Source organism: Carassius carassius, chromosome 29, assembly GCF_963082965.1.
Source record: "Carassius carassius chromosome 29, fCarCar2.1, whole genome shotgun sequence".
In the NCBI taxonomy this organism is placed as follows: domain Eukaryota; kingdom Metazoa; phylum Chordata; class Actinopteri; order Cypriniformes; family Cyprinidae; genus Carassius; species Carassius carassius.
The window spans coordinates 7,244,562-7,257,440 of record NC_081783.1 but is presented as its reverse complement, the minus strand read 5'-3'; the positions used below and the strand labels follow the sequence as shown (position 1 = coordinate 7,257,440).

The 12,879-nt window shown below is 36.9% G+C and overlaps 1 protein-coding gene across 4 annotated transcripts in view; it reads left to right on the top strand.

Moving 5' to 3' along the window:
* Nucleotides 1-12,879, top strand: part of fgf13a (fibroblast growth factor 13a) — a 131,207-nt gene that overhangs the window by 87,699 nt on the left and 30,629 nt on the right. For 2 of the 4 annotated variants that reach the window (XM_059515652.1, XM_059515654.1), the window contains 2 exons: nucleotides 6,638-6,748; nucleotides 12,457-12,560. In XM_059515652.1, the coding sequence (XP_059371635.1) occupies nucleotides 6,638-6,748; nucleotides 12,457-12,560 (215 nt within the window). Of the gene's footprint in view, nucleotides 1-2,041; nucleotides 2,151-4,167; nucleotides 4,809-6,637; nucleotides 6,749-12,456; nucleotides 12,561-12,879 lie in introns of those variants that run through there. The other 2 variants (XM_059515656.1, XM_059515653.1) reach the window with 2 other exon arrangements.

Here is a 12,879-nt window from a genome sequence, read left to right as displayed (position 1 = left end):
TTGACAAAACCCATTAGGATTTTTTTTGCGTTGCCTTTTAAAATATTGCAGAAAATAAGCCCTGACCAGCAAAACTTTGATTTGTAGGCTACGTGTTTAGTTTATCATAATCTTCACAGATAAACAACTTTTATGATATTTCTATATACAGTCAGCAGAGGTAAACCGCTAAATATAGACTATAAACAAATTACACAACAGTTACATGACCTAAGCGTCACCACCATTAAGTGCCTGACATTAAGAGTGCAATCATTAACATAGTGAGGTTAAAGAGTTTACCTGTTTAGCGTATTCACATTTAATATCCTTAACAACCTTGGTAATCCCATAAAGCCACTTGTTAGTGTATATGTGTATACGTGAAATATCTTGAGTTTAACCACAAACTATATTTCAGGCATTAAACAAAAAGCCCATTGACTTCAGGTTTCTGGTACTGTAAATACTGAAATGCAAAGCCATTGTCAGGTTTCAGTCCCACAAAAATTAGCACTTTACTAATCTCACAGTCTATGACGTTTAGAAAAGAGAGAGGTCATTTTGACCTCTGAAGAGTAAAGTTGGAGTAAAGTTCTAATAAATATGCAAATAACTGGAAAATTTTAATCTTTGACTTGTTCACGTTATAAAATAAGTAATTGTGATTTAGTTTTTATTAATCTTGCCTAAATGTCGGTAATAGTTATGTATTAACAGTTACATAATAGTGTATCGGACAAACTAAGTGGCTCTACGAAGTAATGGATGGACTGCACAGCTTCATAAATATGAATTGTTTGCGCCATCTAGTGGACAAACCATTGATAAACACCTTTGAGGCAGTGATTCATTAACCATTCCTTCTCTATTGGCCACTTTTAATAAATATTTAGAGCTTGTAGCGTTATGGAGGGGATACATGGTGCGAGACTAAACATACAACATTGCTTACAGTATATTCACTTTTAACCATAATGGTGTGTCTCAGTATAGATGCAATAAAGTGAACTTACTGGCAGTAAATATTATATGGAGTGAATATAGTAAGTGTCTGATGCTGTAGATCCCTCCCACCAAATCCTTAATTTAAAGAATATAATCTGATTGTTGTGGAAAAGCATTTTGCCTTCATCTGGACAGTGGATCTCTTGTTAAATTTCACAATGTTATTATATCCTTACTTTTGCATTTACTTTTGGTATAACAGACACTGATGCCTTTATTAATACACTTGAAATTAAGGTGCTGTTGAAAGTCAGAAATGTTTGTTTATTGGTTTCACTTTCAGTGATGTTTTAAAGAATCACCTCAGATCTGCCTTATTTAACATTTTCTACTACAGTCATTAACATATTTATTGTGACTGTTATATTGAGCTGTTTTGTGACAGTCAATAGCTGGTTATTTTGTTCAATCAGTCTAACTACATTAATTTGCTCATGCTTATAAATATGTAAACCCTGGGTGGTTTAAATCTTCAGACTTCTATCAACGGAATGGAACTGATATTAAAGTTCATCCTGCTATTTCAAATAGTTTTGTCAAGATTGTGAAGGTTTACTGGACTTCTAGCAGCTGTTTTATTAAAAGAATTGTGTTGTATCTCTTTTATCTGGATGCTTAGATCACTGTTAAATCTGTCAAACGCTTTGAGAACAGCAGAAGGGAAAAGCACAGCTAATGTTTGCCGTATATCTGCAGATGCTTGTTGATGCTTCTGAGTGGAGAGTGGAAGGTCTGGTATAACTGGTTTACGTGACGCATTAAAGGATCATTTTACAGCCATTTATTTGTAATGTGAGAGGAACGAAAGCTCTGCTCTAGTAGGAAGTACAATGTTCGATTTTCTCCCTGCAATTTTGACCCAGAGCACTGCAGTTTAGTGAACACACGCCCTGTGTTTGCCGGATCAACAGCGCTTCCCAATGAATCTTTAATGACCGCTTTAGAAGTCGTAATGGCTAGTCACTAATGTCCATTAATGATTTCTGAATGCAGATGGCCCCGCCTTGATGGCCTCTCGACTGTTCCATTAGGATTTCTTTTAGTATGGTTAAAACTTTGAAAACATCCTCCTGCTTGCAGTGAATCACCACTGTCTTCCTGCTTTGTTCTTTCCACTATTTAATTGCTAAATATGACATTTCCTCTCAGAAAATCAACATCAGGTAAGGTTTTTCTTCACTTTTTTGGTTCTTTAGTTTTAAAGGTATGTGTAGAATTTTATACTAAGCATTGAAAATGACCCTCTGGGATTTACTGTGTATTACTTTTAGAGGGCTTTATTGGTTTCAGGTTCACGTTTTGTCTATTTGTTTTGTCTGACTTTTCTCTGGGCTGTCAGTTTGTGGAGCTGTCCGAGGTGCTGAACTGCAGCTAAAGATGCGGGTTATCCTAACGTTTCATTAGCGTCTTCTTTCTTTATCGCATGTTTATTTTTACTAATTCACTCTTCGTTCTCACAGTCCTCTTTATCTCTATTTATCCCGTATTTTATTATTAGTTTCGAGATTACAGGTTTTAGTTCTAAGTATTATTCTCAAAATATTTACCCTAAAAAAATATTAAAATCGATTTTTTTATGTGGACTGAATCACATTTGCGCACCTCAGAATCCAAGGTTATTTAGCCCAACTAAAAAAAATGCAAGTTTCTGACACGAGAAGGATTGAAAGTATTTTCTAGCATTTTATTTTCAGAGTAACTTTGCATTACTGGATCAAAATAAAATGTTTTCCGTTCAAAACGTGCCGTTGAGTGAGTCGTTTTGCCTCTTATAATGTGATTATTAGTCAGGAGATGGCGCTGTTGATGAGCATATGAAATTATGTAAGGCGCTTTGCAGTTAAATGATCAGGACAGGAGTCTGAAAGGTTGAGATCGATAATAGTTACTGAGGATGCTGAGTGTAAGTCGTCCTTCAATCAGTCACTTAACGTGATTTTTATTTGAGTTGGACGTTTCTTAATCTTTCCAGTAATGCAGGTAAAAAAAATATATCCTAATATATTTTTTATAGCCTATACACTGTACATCTCGGATTGAAGCAATGTTACAACATTATTTTATTTATTATTTATGAAAATTATGAAGTGCAAATATTAATATGCATATTAATGTATGTTATTATGAGTGGGCCAGAAGACAACTATGCTTTTTGCCACGCACGCACGCAGGAAACTCACTGCCATGGCAACCAACACTCCTCCAATCAGGACATCGCAACTCAGTTGTTTCCACGCGATCCGTTATGTTTGGGAAAGAAATATAACACATGACTGGCACATTGTGTTCGACTGTGCAACTGTCTAAAAATTATAAAGCTTCAAGAGCTCCAGTTTACTTGCAGCTGTCACATTTGTGTGTGTCACCGTCTCCCCGCGAGTATCTAACGGAAGACAGGGAGATTCGTCTCCCTGTTCGAAATTGATCACTGGCGCTCTTTACCCAGCTTGCAATGAATGAATCTCAGACATTCAGGATCTAGTTTTTAGGACTAATCTTTAAGCACTTCACTACAACATTAAAAATGTTGTTATGCTGCTCCTCACTCTTCGTCCGCCGCCCCAGAAGAGCTCTGTGGAAGGAAACGTTCACGAACTAGCGACGTTCGAATCGTCCAAGTTTCAACCGAATCTCTGTTCAGTGATTCGTTTGAAACGATTTTGAATCGGTCACCACTGTTGAACCGAGACATGCCCTCTTTCGGACGTGTTACATGAGTTGCTAGAATAACATTAGGTACATATATTAATATTATACGTCTACTAATATTAATATAAATATATTAATTTACGCTTTAGGAATTTAATCGAATAACACTATTTAACATAGGATAACATTTGTTTAAAATCAATGGGATAATGGCCTAGTTTCCTTCAGACATGGCAGATTCGATTTATTGTTTGATGTTTAATCTTGCAAAATGATGCTAATAAAGCCTACTGGACATGTTTACATTTAACTAAATCTAAATGTATTTTTAATACACAATTTCGTTTAAACAGAAAGTAAACTATAAACACAAGGATTAATATTACCTAATTACGCCATGTAATGTGGGATTCGGAATATTGACTGAAAACTCTCTCTCGCCCCCCCCCCCCCCTAACGCGCACACACACACACACACTCTCTCTCGCTCAAAGCGCGCGCACCCAAGAGTGAATCGCGCTCGTGCGCTCGCTAACAGGTGTTTCTCTCACATGGCTCTGTTCTGTGTGCGCTGCTGTGACTGACTGCTTTGTGGGATGCTGCGAAACGTGTGCTCGGTGTCTGGAGGAACAGCTTCTCCGTTTTTAGTAGATAGTGACATTATCTGGAGACAGATGCGGTAAGACTGCAGCCAATTGAATGTAGAGCTGATTGAGGACTTTATCTCCGAAGAAAATGAGCGTTGGAGAGATGCGCGTACCGTCACCCACATAATTGCGTTTTGTGTTAAAGCTGTATTAGTTTACAACTCCTTTCCGCCAATCTGTCATTCTTATTAACGAACGATGGCGGTGACTTGTGTATGAAGATTTGAATGTGAGCTGTTCAGTGAAGATTTCCCTAAAGAAATCTTGTCGCGGAGGAGGTGGGGAAACGGATTGTGTCCTCTGAAAGTTTTGTCTGTCGCACCGTCAAACTGGCCATGGCTGCGGCGATCGCCAGCTCCCTTATTCGGCAGAAGAGGCAGGCGAGGGAGCGTGAGAAATCAAACGCCTGCCGCTGTGTGAGCAGTCCGAATAAAACCAAAGGAACATGCGAGAAACCCAGTCGACTCAGTGTCTTTTCCAGAGTCAAGCTTTTCGGCTCCAAAAAGCGCAGGAGGAGACGTCCAGGTCTGATGTTACCTGTTTTTGGATCCTGACTTAAAATGGCTATTATATGTGTAACAGCATCTCTGTGTTTATCAGTGCATTTGTGTGTGTACTTTTAAAAATAATGGATTCTAAAATGTTGCATTTTGAATTTTCAGAAAGTACTTGCCATTCCTATATATATTAAATAGGGCACTTACTGCTTTCAAAAGTCAGCCAGCATGTACTTTCACACTTTAGAGTGTGATCTCATTCAAACTTAGATACACGACCTTACTGAACTTTTCAGGCATTTTGACCATATAAATTTGGGGGGGGGTTCCTGTACAGTATACAAAATTGTATACAACTTTGTTTTTCTGCAGATATTGTGTTGCATTTATGTTGATACTGATTCAGTGTCAGCTCTCTAGTGTGTTTCATCCCTTCAGAGACACAGGGACAATAGAAAGCAAACTAAGCAGGTTATTGTTTGGCACATTTTTGGACAACAGCTATCTAGATGAGTCTCTGGTGATTTAGTCTCACAATCTGGACCATATAGATATTCTGCAGCAAAATCTGCTGTTACCTTTTTTGAATGATATCTATAGTTTTATTGACTACAAAAACTGACTTCAGGTCAAATAATTAAGTAACATAATTCATGATTGATATTATGATGATCTTTGTGTGGTCAGACTTTGTGTGCATGATCTGTAGTTTACAACTCCCTCCATATGTTGCAAGACATATTCTGCTTGGAAATCAGTAGAAATTTCCTTTAATTGTGAAGTCCATCCCACGCATACATTCAGCACAACTGTTTACTTACAAGCTTAGTCCCAATTACCTTACCTCCCTCCCCAGACAGCATCTTACATAACCCTTATGTGACACCTAAGCAGAAGTGTGGAAGTTTGTTTGTGTAGAGTGGCAGTTGTTTGCTTCAGTGATTCTGTCTTTATTAAACAGTCTCATACCTAACAATCTTGTTACAGATGCACATGGAACAACACACGCATAAACAAAAACATGTTTAGTACGTTTAATAAGTGATGCCATTCGGAATGAAATTTAGTATGTTCATTTAGACATTTATCCAACCAATTGTAATGTATCTATATTGTACCATACTATATTGTATATGTGTTATGGTAATGCATTTTGGTTTATTCTGGATTTACATTTAATGGACTTATTTTAAATATTCATATTCTCTTTGTATTCTCTTGACTGAAATATTAGGGGATGTTTTACATTTAAAATAGTTTAAATTATATATAAATGGTTTTTATTGTAAGATGTAACCTAATATCCACATTTTTTAATCTCCTATGATAAATGAAAGTTAATCAGTGTTAATAGCGTGATCCACAGACTCTCTTAAGCCTTATTAACTACAGATCTGCTGATGCAATCTGGTATTTTGCACAGGAGAGCTGTGTCCTGTATAGTTGTGCTTCTTAGTTCCAGTCATGCAGATCAGTACATTACACCCATGTAAGGTGAAATAGCTCTCTGCATCTACATATTCACATGAATCCTTATCATGGCCAGAGGGACTGCAGTTTCCTTGCAAATTGCAGCTAACACCAATTTTCTATGTGGTGGCTCTGGTGACTATTCCCACACATATGACTATATATATATATATATATATATATATATATATATTTTTTTTTTTTCTTTCTGTTCTTCTGTCACTGTGGTCTGATCTCTTGTTTTTAATGCAGGCTCAAATCTGCAGACCATGGAAAGCTCTTGCTAAGCCAGGAGCTTTAAAGCCCCTAACACTTTCACTGTGGCGATGCCTGTTTAACCCTGTCTTTTTCTCATTCTCTCTCTCTCTACCTTCTGTCTCTTTGCAGAGCCCCAGCTGAAGGGGATTGTAACGAAGCTGTACAGTCGACAGGGCTTTCATTTGCAGCTCCAAGCAGATGGAACCATCGATGGCACTAAAGAGGAGGACAGTGGTTTCAGTAAGTCAGCTGGCCTCTTTTAGCACATGTTCTCAGATATTCACCTGTCAAGACCCAAATTCAAATTTGGAAACAAGGAAGTACCAGATTGATACAATTTGGACACTTTGCTGTATGAATGTTTTTGTGTTGTATAACAAAACATTGAGTGGTGTTCAGCTTTTAAGAAATATAGGAATTATTTTGCTTCACAAACATGTTTTTAGGCCTCAAATGATTCAGCAATATATATATACAGTTTAGAATAAAGAATACAAATGTATTTGGTTACCAAACATTAGTGGAACATGTCAATAGTTACTCAACCAGGACATTGAAGAGAACTGACTATATACAGTACTTTCCTTAAAAATTTCCTCAAGACCAGATGGTAAAAAGTAATTGCAAAAATGCCTTTGAAAAGTGAAGTTAGATCTAGTCTTGCATCATTTGCAGATGCCACTTGGTTTGATATGTTGCATCTAATGCAATGAAATCCAGACATTTTTAAGTGAAACTTAAGTGTTCAAATGCTTTTTCTGGGACATTGTATGTCTACTCATGTTTCAGTGAAAGCTGTTATTGTTTCCTTGGCAGCTGTAGGCTACTGCTCCTTCAGACTGCATTTCTTTCTCATACTGGCACTTATAGACAGTTTCAGCTTTGCTTTTCACTTTTTAATACCTTTACAGTTCTTTTATTGGTCACAAGAGTCAGGAGGCTCAGTTCTGTATTAACCTGAAATGAAAAATGTAGCCGGAGTGGTCACTGTTTTTCAGAAGACAATTCTTCAGAGAGCACAGTCAGTGTAGCTGGAAATCCCAAGTACAAGAGAATCATTTTTAGGCAGATGTCCATAGTGCCAGAAAAACAACTTTTTTTTGTCCCTTATGGCCAAAGATTATTTTGTGTCATTTCAAGTCATCTTGCTGGGCACCTGCAAGTGTGAATTATTTATCCTGTATTATTTGAGCAGTGCTGTGTCTATGAGCGAGGATGGAGCCGGCTGGATGGTTGGTAGGGCTCTAATTTAATATGTGCTATATCTCACTGATGCTAAGTGTCTGTGGCATTCTGGGGCCTGTACATTAGCTTGACTCTATTCAATTAGTCATTGGGTAAAGATGACGCTCATATCAAGCAAATGAGTTTGTGGTGAACGGAGTCATTTGGAATGGTGATCACTCAAGTCTCCAAATCCCCTCATCCATCATGCTCATCTAGATTAACATTAATTTGTGTCTAGTGCACATAAACAATGTTTAACATGAAGATCCGTGCTAATTGAAATAACACCCTCTACTTGAATTTAAATAGTGGTTGTTTGACTCAAGCATTCGTGTTTTATTCACCCTTGAGTTGAATCTGCACCACCGGTGCAGCTGGCCAGTCCGTCTCTTGCTGCGTGCTTGTTTATTTTCTTGTTTGTTTTCTTCCCCTGCATGATTGACTTAGATAAAATGAATTATATAGGAGTGAGATTACATAATAGCTGACCTGCTTTTTCCACCACACACTCCCTTATTTTGTGGAGAGAATGAAAAGCTGGAGAGGAGAAGTGGGAAAACGGGGAGCTTCTATCTCTCACGCTACAAAAATAGAATTGTTAGGAGCTTGGTGCCCTTATCTCCATAGCGACAGCAGTGCGGTCCTCTTGGCTCTCCTCTTGGTGTGTGTGTGTTTGATAGGGATGAGGGTCTGCTCCAAAGCTCTCTTTACTCTCTAGATGTACGTCTGTTACCTTAACTGATGCTCATTGCACTACTGATTGTGATCTGAGCATGTTAAGTTTAAAATATTATATCATTGTTTCACTTAAATCCCATAAATATGACATTAGTACTAGGTGTTTATAGCATATATCAGGCAAATGGTAATTCTTTTTTTTTTTTTTGCCCTGAAGTCATTCCATGGTGCTATAAATAAGTAAATGATAAATAACTTGTTATTAAAAAAAAATAAATGTAGGCTTGACAGAAAAAAAAAAACCCCTCAAAGATCTATATGTTTTATTGGTTATTTCTAACAATGTGAAGAAAAAGAAAGCATGAGAAGGTCCCATTGCCATTTGATAATGATAGAATCAAATGGACTTTATTAGATGAATTGGGCAGATCAAGGGGTTGAGAAGCGGACATTTAAAGATAAAGTCCTTATTGAAAATCAGCCTTTTCATCTCTCAAGTCTGACCGTGATGAGCTCTTGGAGGAACAAGACAAAAGCTCATTCTGGGCAGTAAATGTCAGGTTTGGGTGCTCTATTGGATTATGTCTCTTTGTGCAGAGTTTTAGAGCTTAATTCAATTCCTAATCAATGTGCCTTGGCAGGAGGTCTTTCTCTCCGTCAACATTAGGTTTTATCTCTGCTAACTCGCCTTCTGTCTGAAGAGTGGGCTGATGTGTTTTTCAGTCAGTCACTGTCATATTCTAATCACTCTTATTTATCTCTAGATATAATGAACTGAAGTAATAACATCTGAATGAAATGCCAAAATGTTTCTTTAAACAAGCAATAAAAGTTTACCCAGTTTTACAGCAATTTCAGAAATCAGCAATTTACTCACCCTCATGTCATTCCAAAACAATAAGACTTTTTTCCATCTTTGAGTAATAAAGGCATTTTTAATGACACCTGACAGCTCAAGCATGACAACTCGATTTACTGTATGCACACCAAAAAAATTATCAAACAAGCACATTTGAGCTTCCATACTGTATACCATATTTAACTATGTTTGTGTGTTGATATTTATATATGCGTCCAGGGACCACAAAACCAGCCTTAAGTGTAAATTTTTCGAAATTGAGATTTATACATCATCTGAAAGCTGAATAAATAAACTTTCCATTGGTTTAACTATTTGAAAATCTGGAATCTGAGAAAATCGCCTTTAAAGTTGTCCAAATAAATTATTAGCAATGCATATTACTTGATATATTTATGGTAGGACATTTAGAAAATATCATCATGGAACATGATCTTTACTTAATATCCTAATGAATTTTGCATAAAAGAAAAAAATATAATTTTGTCCCATACAATGTTTTTTTTTGGCTATTGCTAAAAATATACCCCAGCTACTTAAGACTGGTTTTGTGGTCCTGGGTCACATATGAATAACAGTCTAAATTAAATCTGTTGATCATTTACAGATATTGTGTGTATCTACAGAAGACTTGGATTAAACTGCTCAATTCATATGGATTACATTGCTTTATAGACTTTTTGAAGCATCAGATTTTTGGTTTTATTTTTGGGTGAACTAACCCTCTAGAAATAAATACATACATAGATTACATAATATTTAAATTTGTCAATCACTGTGTTCAATTTTGACATCCATTTTTGTCACAGAGCTGTCATGTAACTTTAGAATTAAAAAGTGCTATGAAACTTAAGAAGAAAATGATTTATGTGGACTACTTGTGTGACACTTTTATGGTGTTTTGTGTTCTTTTTAAAGCTTGAAGTCCCCATTATTTGTGACTGCATTGAATCTAGAGTAGACTCTTTACTGAATTCTAATGTTATATTGGCCTTTTTTTTAGAAATTATTATCTTGCCCTCTTGATCTTCCCAGATCTCTGTGCTCAGGTGTTTTATTAGGTGTGAGTAATTGAGTCTCCTCTCCACAACCCCCAGCGACCAAGCTCTGGTAATCCCTCTGAAATGAGGTCCGCTCGTAACTGCATATGTGTCTGTGCCACAAAAGATGAAGATACGAAAAACATATTATCTTCCTATCATACAAATGAAATCAATAGCTCATTAAAGTATCTGTATTTGGCATCTAAAACTCTTCATGTGAGTCAGTGGCTACAGACCACAGAGCAGGAAGAGAGCAGATCTCTACAGGTGGACCTGCTGGTGTCAGAGGGGTTCAGAGGAGAGAGGAAGGGCCTTGATGTGGGATTAGAAGGGATGGAGAGCACTCCGGACTGTTGTGTAAAATAGCAACATGGCCATCGATTGAGCTCTGCAGGAAATAAAAAATATTAATCAAGTGCTCTCATGTTTATGATGAAAGGCAGAAGGGGTTTCGGGGTGAGGAAACAGGAACGTAGATTGATTTAAAGGGATAGTCCATCCAAATTTGCTCTCCCAGATTATTTGAAATGAGATGAGAGTGTTAAATATTGACAAAAATTGGGATAGTTTACCCAAAAATAAAAATTCTCTGTTCCGTTGTAACTCTATTGTATGAGCACTGATCAATGTTTTATGTGGATAAAAGCTCTGTTTGATTTATAAAGTGATCATACCTCTTCAGAAGTATTGGACTAATTTATACAATTTCTTTATGAACTTTTTGAAGTGTTAAATTTTAGGTGGAATGGGCTTTCAACGTAGGGAAAGATATTTATCAGGTTTTGTTAAGAAAATATTTCCATTTGTATTTTGAAGATGAACAAAAGTCTTATATGTTTGAGGGTGAGGGTTTAAAAAAAGTATTTATTTATTTATTTTGGTGAACAAACCCTTAAAAAATGGATAAATAGATCACTTAATTTTATATTTTTAACTGGTCAGATATGGAAAAAATAAATTGGTCAGTTCATCAAAAAAATGTCATATTACTCTAGAAGAAAAAGTGCATGAGTGTGAGTAAATAACAGAATTTCAATATTTGGGGTAACTAACCCTTTAGGAGATAAAGGAAGGATACTATTTTATGTATAATATTTTATCTAGTATGGTTGTCACATGTAGGCAGTATAAATTTGCTAATCTAGATCATTGCACATTGTTATCTCTTAACAAACACACACACACATACTCTCTGACTTGAAGGAAAGTAACCTTTTACTTTACAATGAGTTTGTTTCCTTCTTGTTTGTTTTTAATCAAGCTAAGTTACATAAGCAGTAAAATGGCTCATATGCACCCCCCACCCCTTTCAAAAAGCTTGTGTTTTTTTTTCTTCCCAAGCTTATGTTGTTCAGATACTCTCAGTGTCAGGGGTGGCTGGCTGGCTGTTTCACTCTTCCCACTGGCAGAAAGAGGCTGTGTGGATGGGAGAGATTGTCAGCTTTGTGGCTTACATAGTGACGGGGGGACAAAGGTGTGAGGAGAGTTGGCACAGCCAGTGGTACCAGGAAGACAGAAGCCCGCACAGCTCACTAACTGTCCTCAACAGAGAGAGAATGTGTGAAAGAAACGGAGGGAAGAGTGTGAAACAGACACAGAGAGAAAGAGAGAGAGTGTGAAAGGGAAAAAGAGGAACTATGTTAAAGAGGCGGCAGTTCAGAGAAAAGTGCCAGGGAGGGAGATGAAATGCTGCTACATGCAGAAGAGAATAAGTGAGGTTAAAGTGCACTGAATTTAACTATAATACAGTTGGAAATAGATCAGGGTTAAAAATGCAGTAAAATGTGTTTAAAACCATTTCCATTAAAAAAGTCATTTTAAAATGTCTTACTTTACAGTGTTACTGTAGTGTTTTATATACTCAAATATTTTACATTATGCCTGTCTCTGGATGAGACTTTATTAGTTGCAAAAATTTGCTTTGTATGTGAACACCTCAAATGGGCTCAGATCATGTGGTGCATTATGGGAATGTAAAATGTTCCAGTCTTGCTTTATTTTAACTTCCCCTAACATCATATATATATATATATATATATATAATAGAAATTACTGTGATAGTGATATCCTAATCAATTAGCTCTACTTATGCATAAATGTTTGCAAATATAATTAGGAATTCTTCTTTGTTTCCCATACAGCCATGTTCAACCTCATCCCGGTTGGCTTGCGAGTGGTGGCCATCCAAGGAGTTCAGACCAAACTCTATCTGGCCATGAACAGCGAGGGCTACCTGTATACATCAGTAAGTACTGTAACTGCAACTTTCTAATGTAGATTTTTGTTTATGCGTGCTATACTTCACTCCTTCAGCTGTTTTAAACCAAGAGGGGAAAGTCACATCAAACTGCTGCTCTCAAATCAACACCTGAGCTCTAGTCATTAACACTCACTCCACCAGCGTGCCCAACTCTCATCTCCTGCCAAATCATGATATCAGACACTCCAGATAAACAGACCTCCTCGTGACCCAAGATCAAATGGTCACATAGCCTTTAAGACACGTTCCTGCTCCTGAACCCCTTACTGCGCTGAAAAAACTGACACTCCCAAGAGCACGGCAC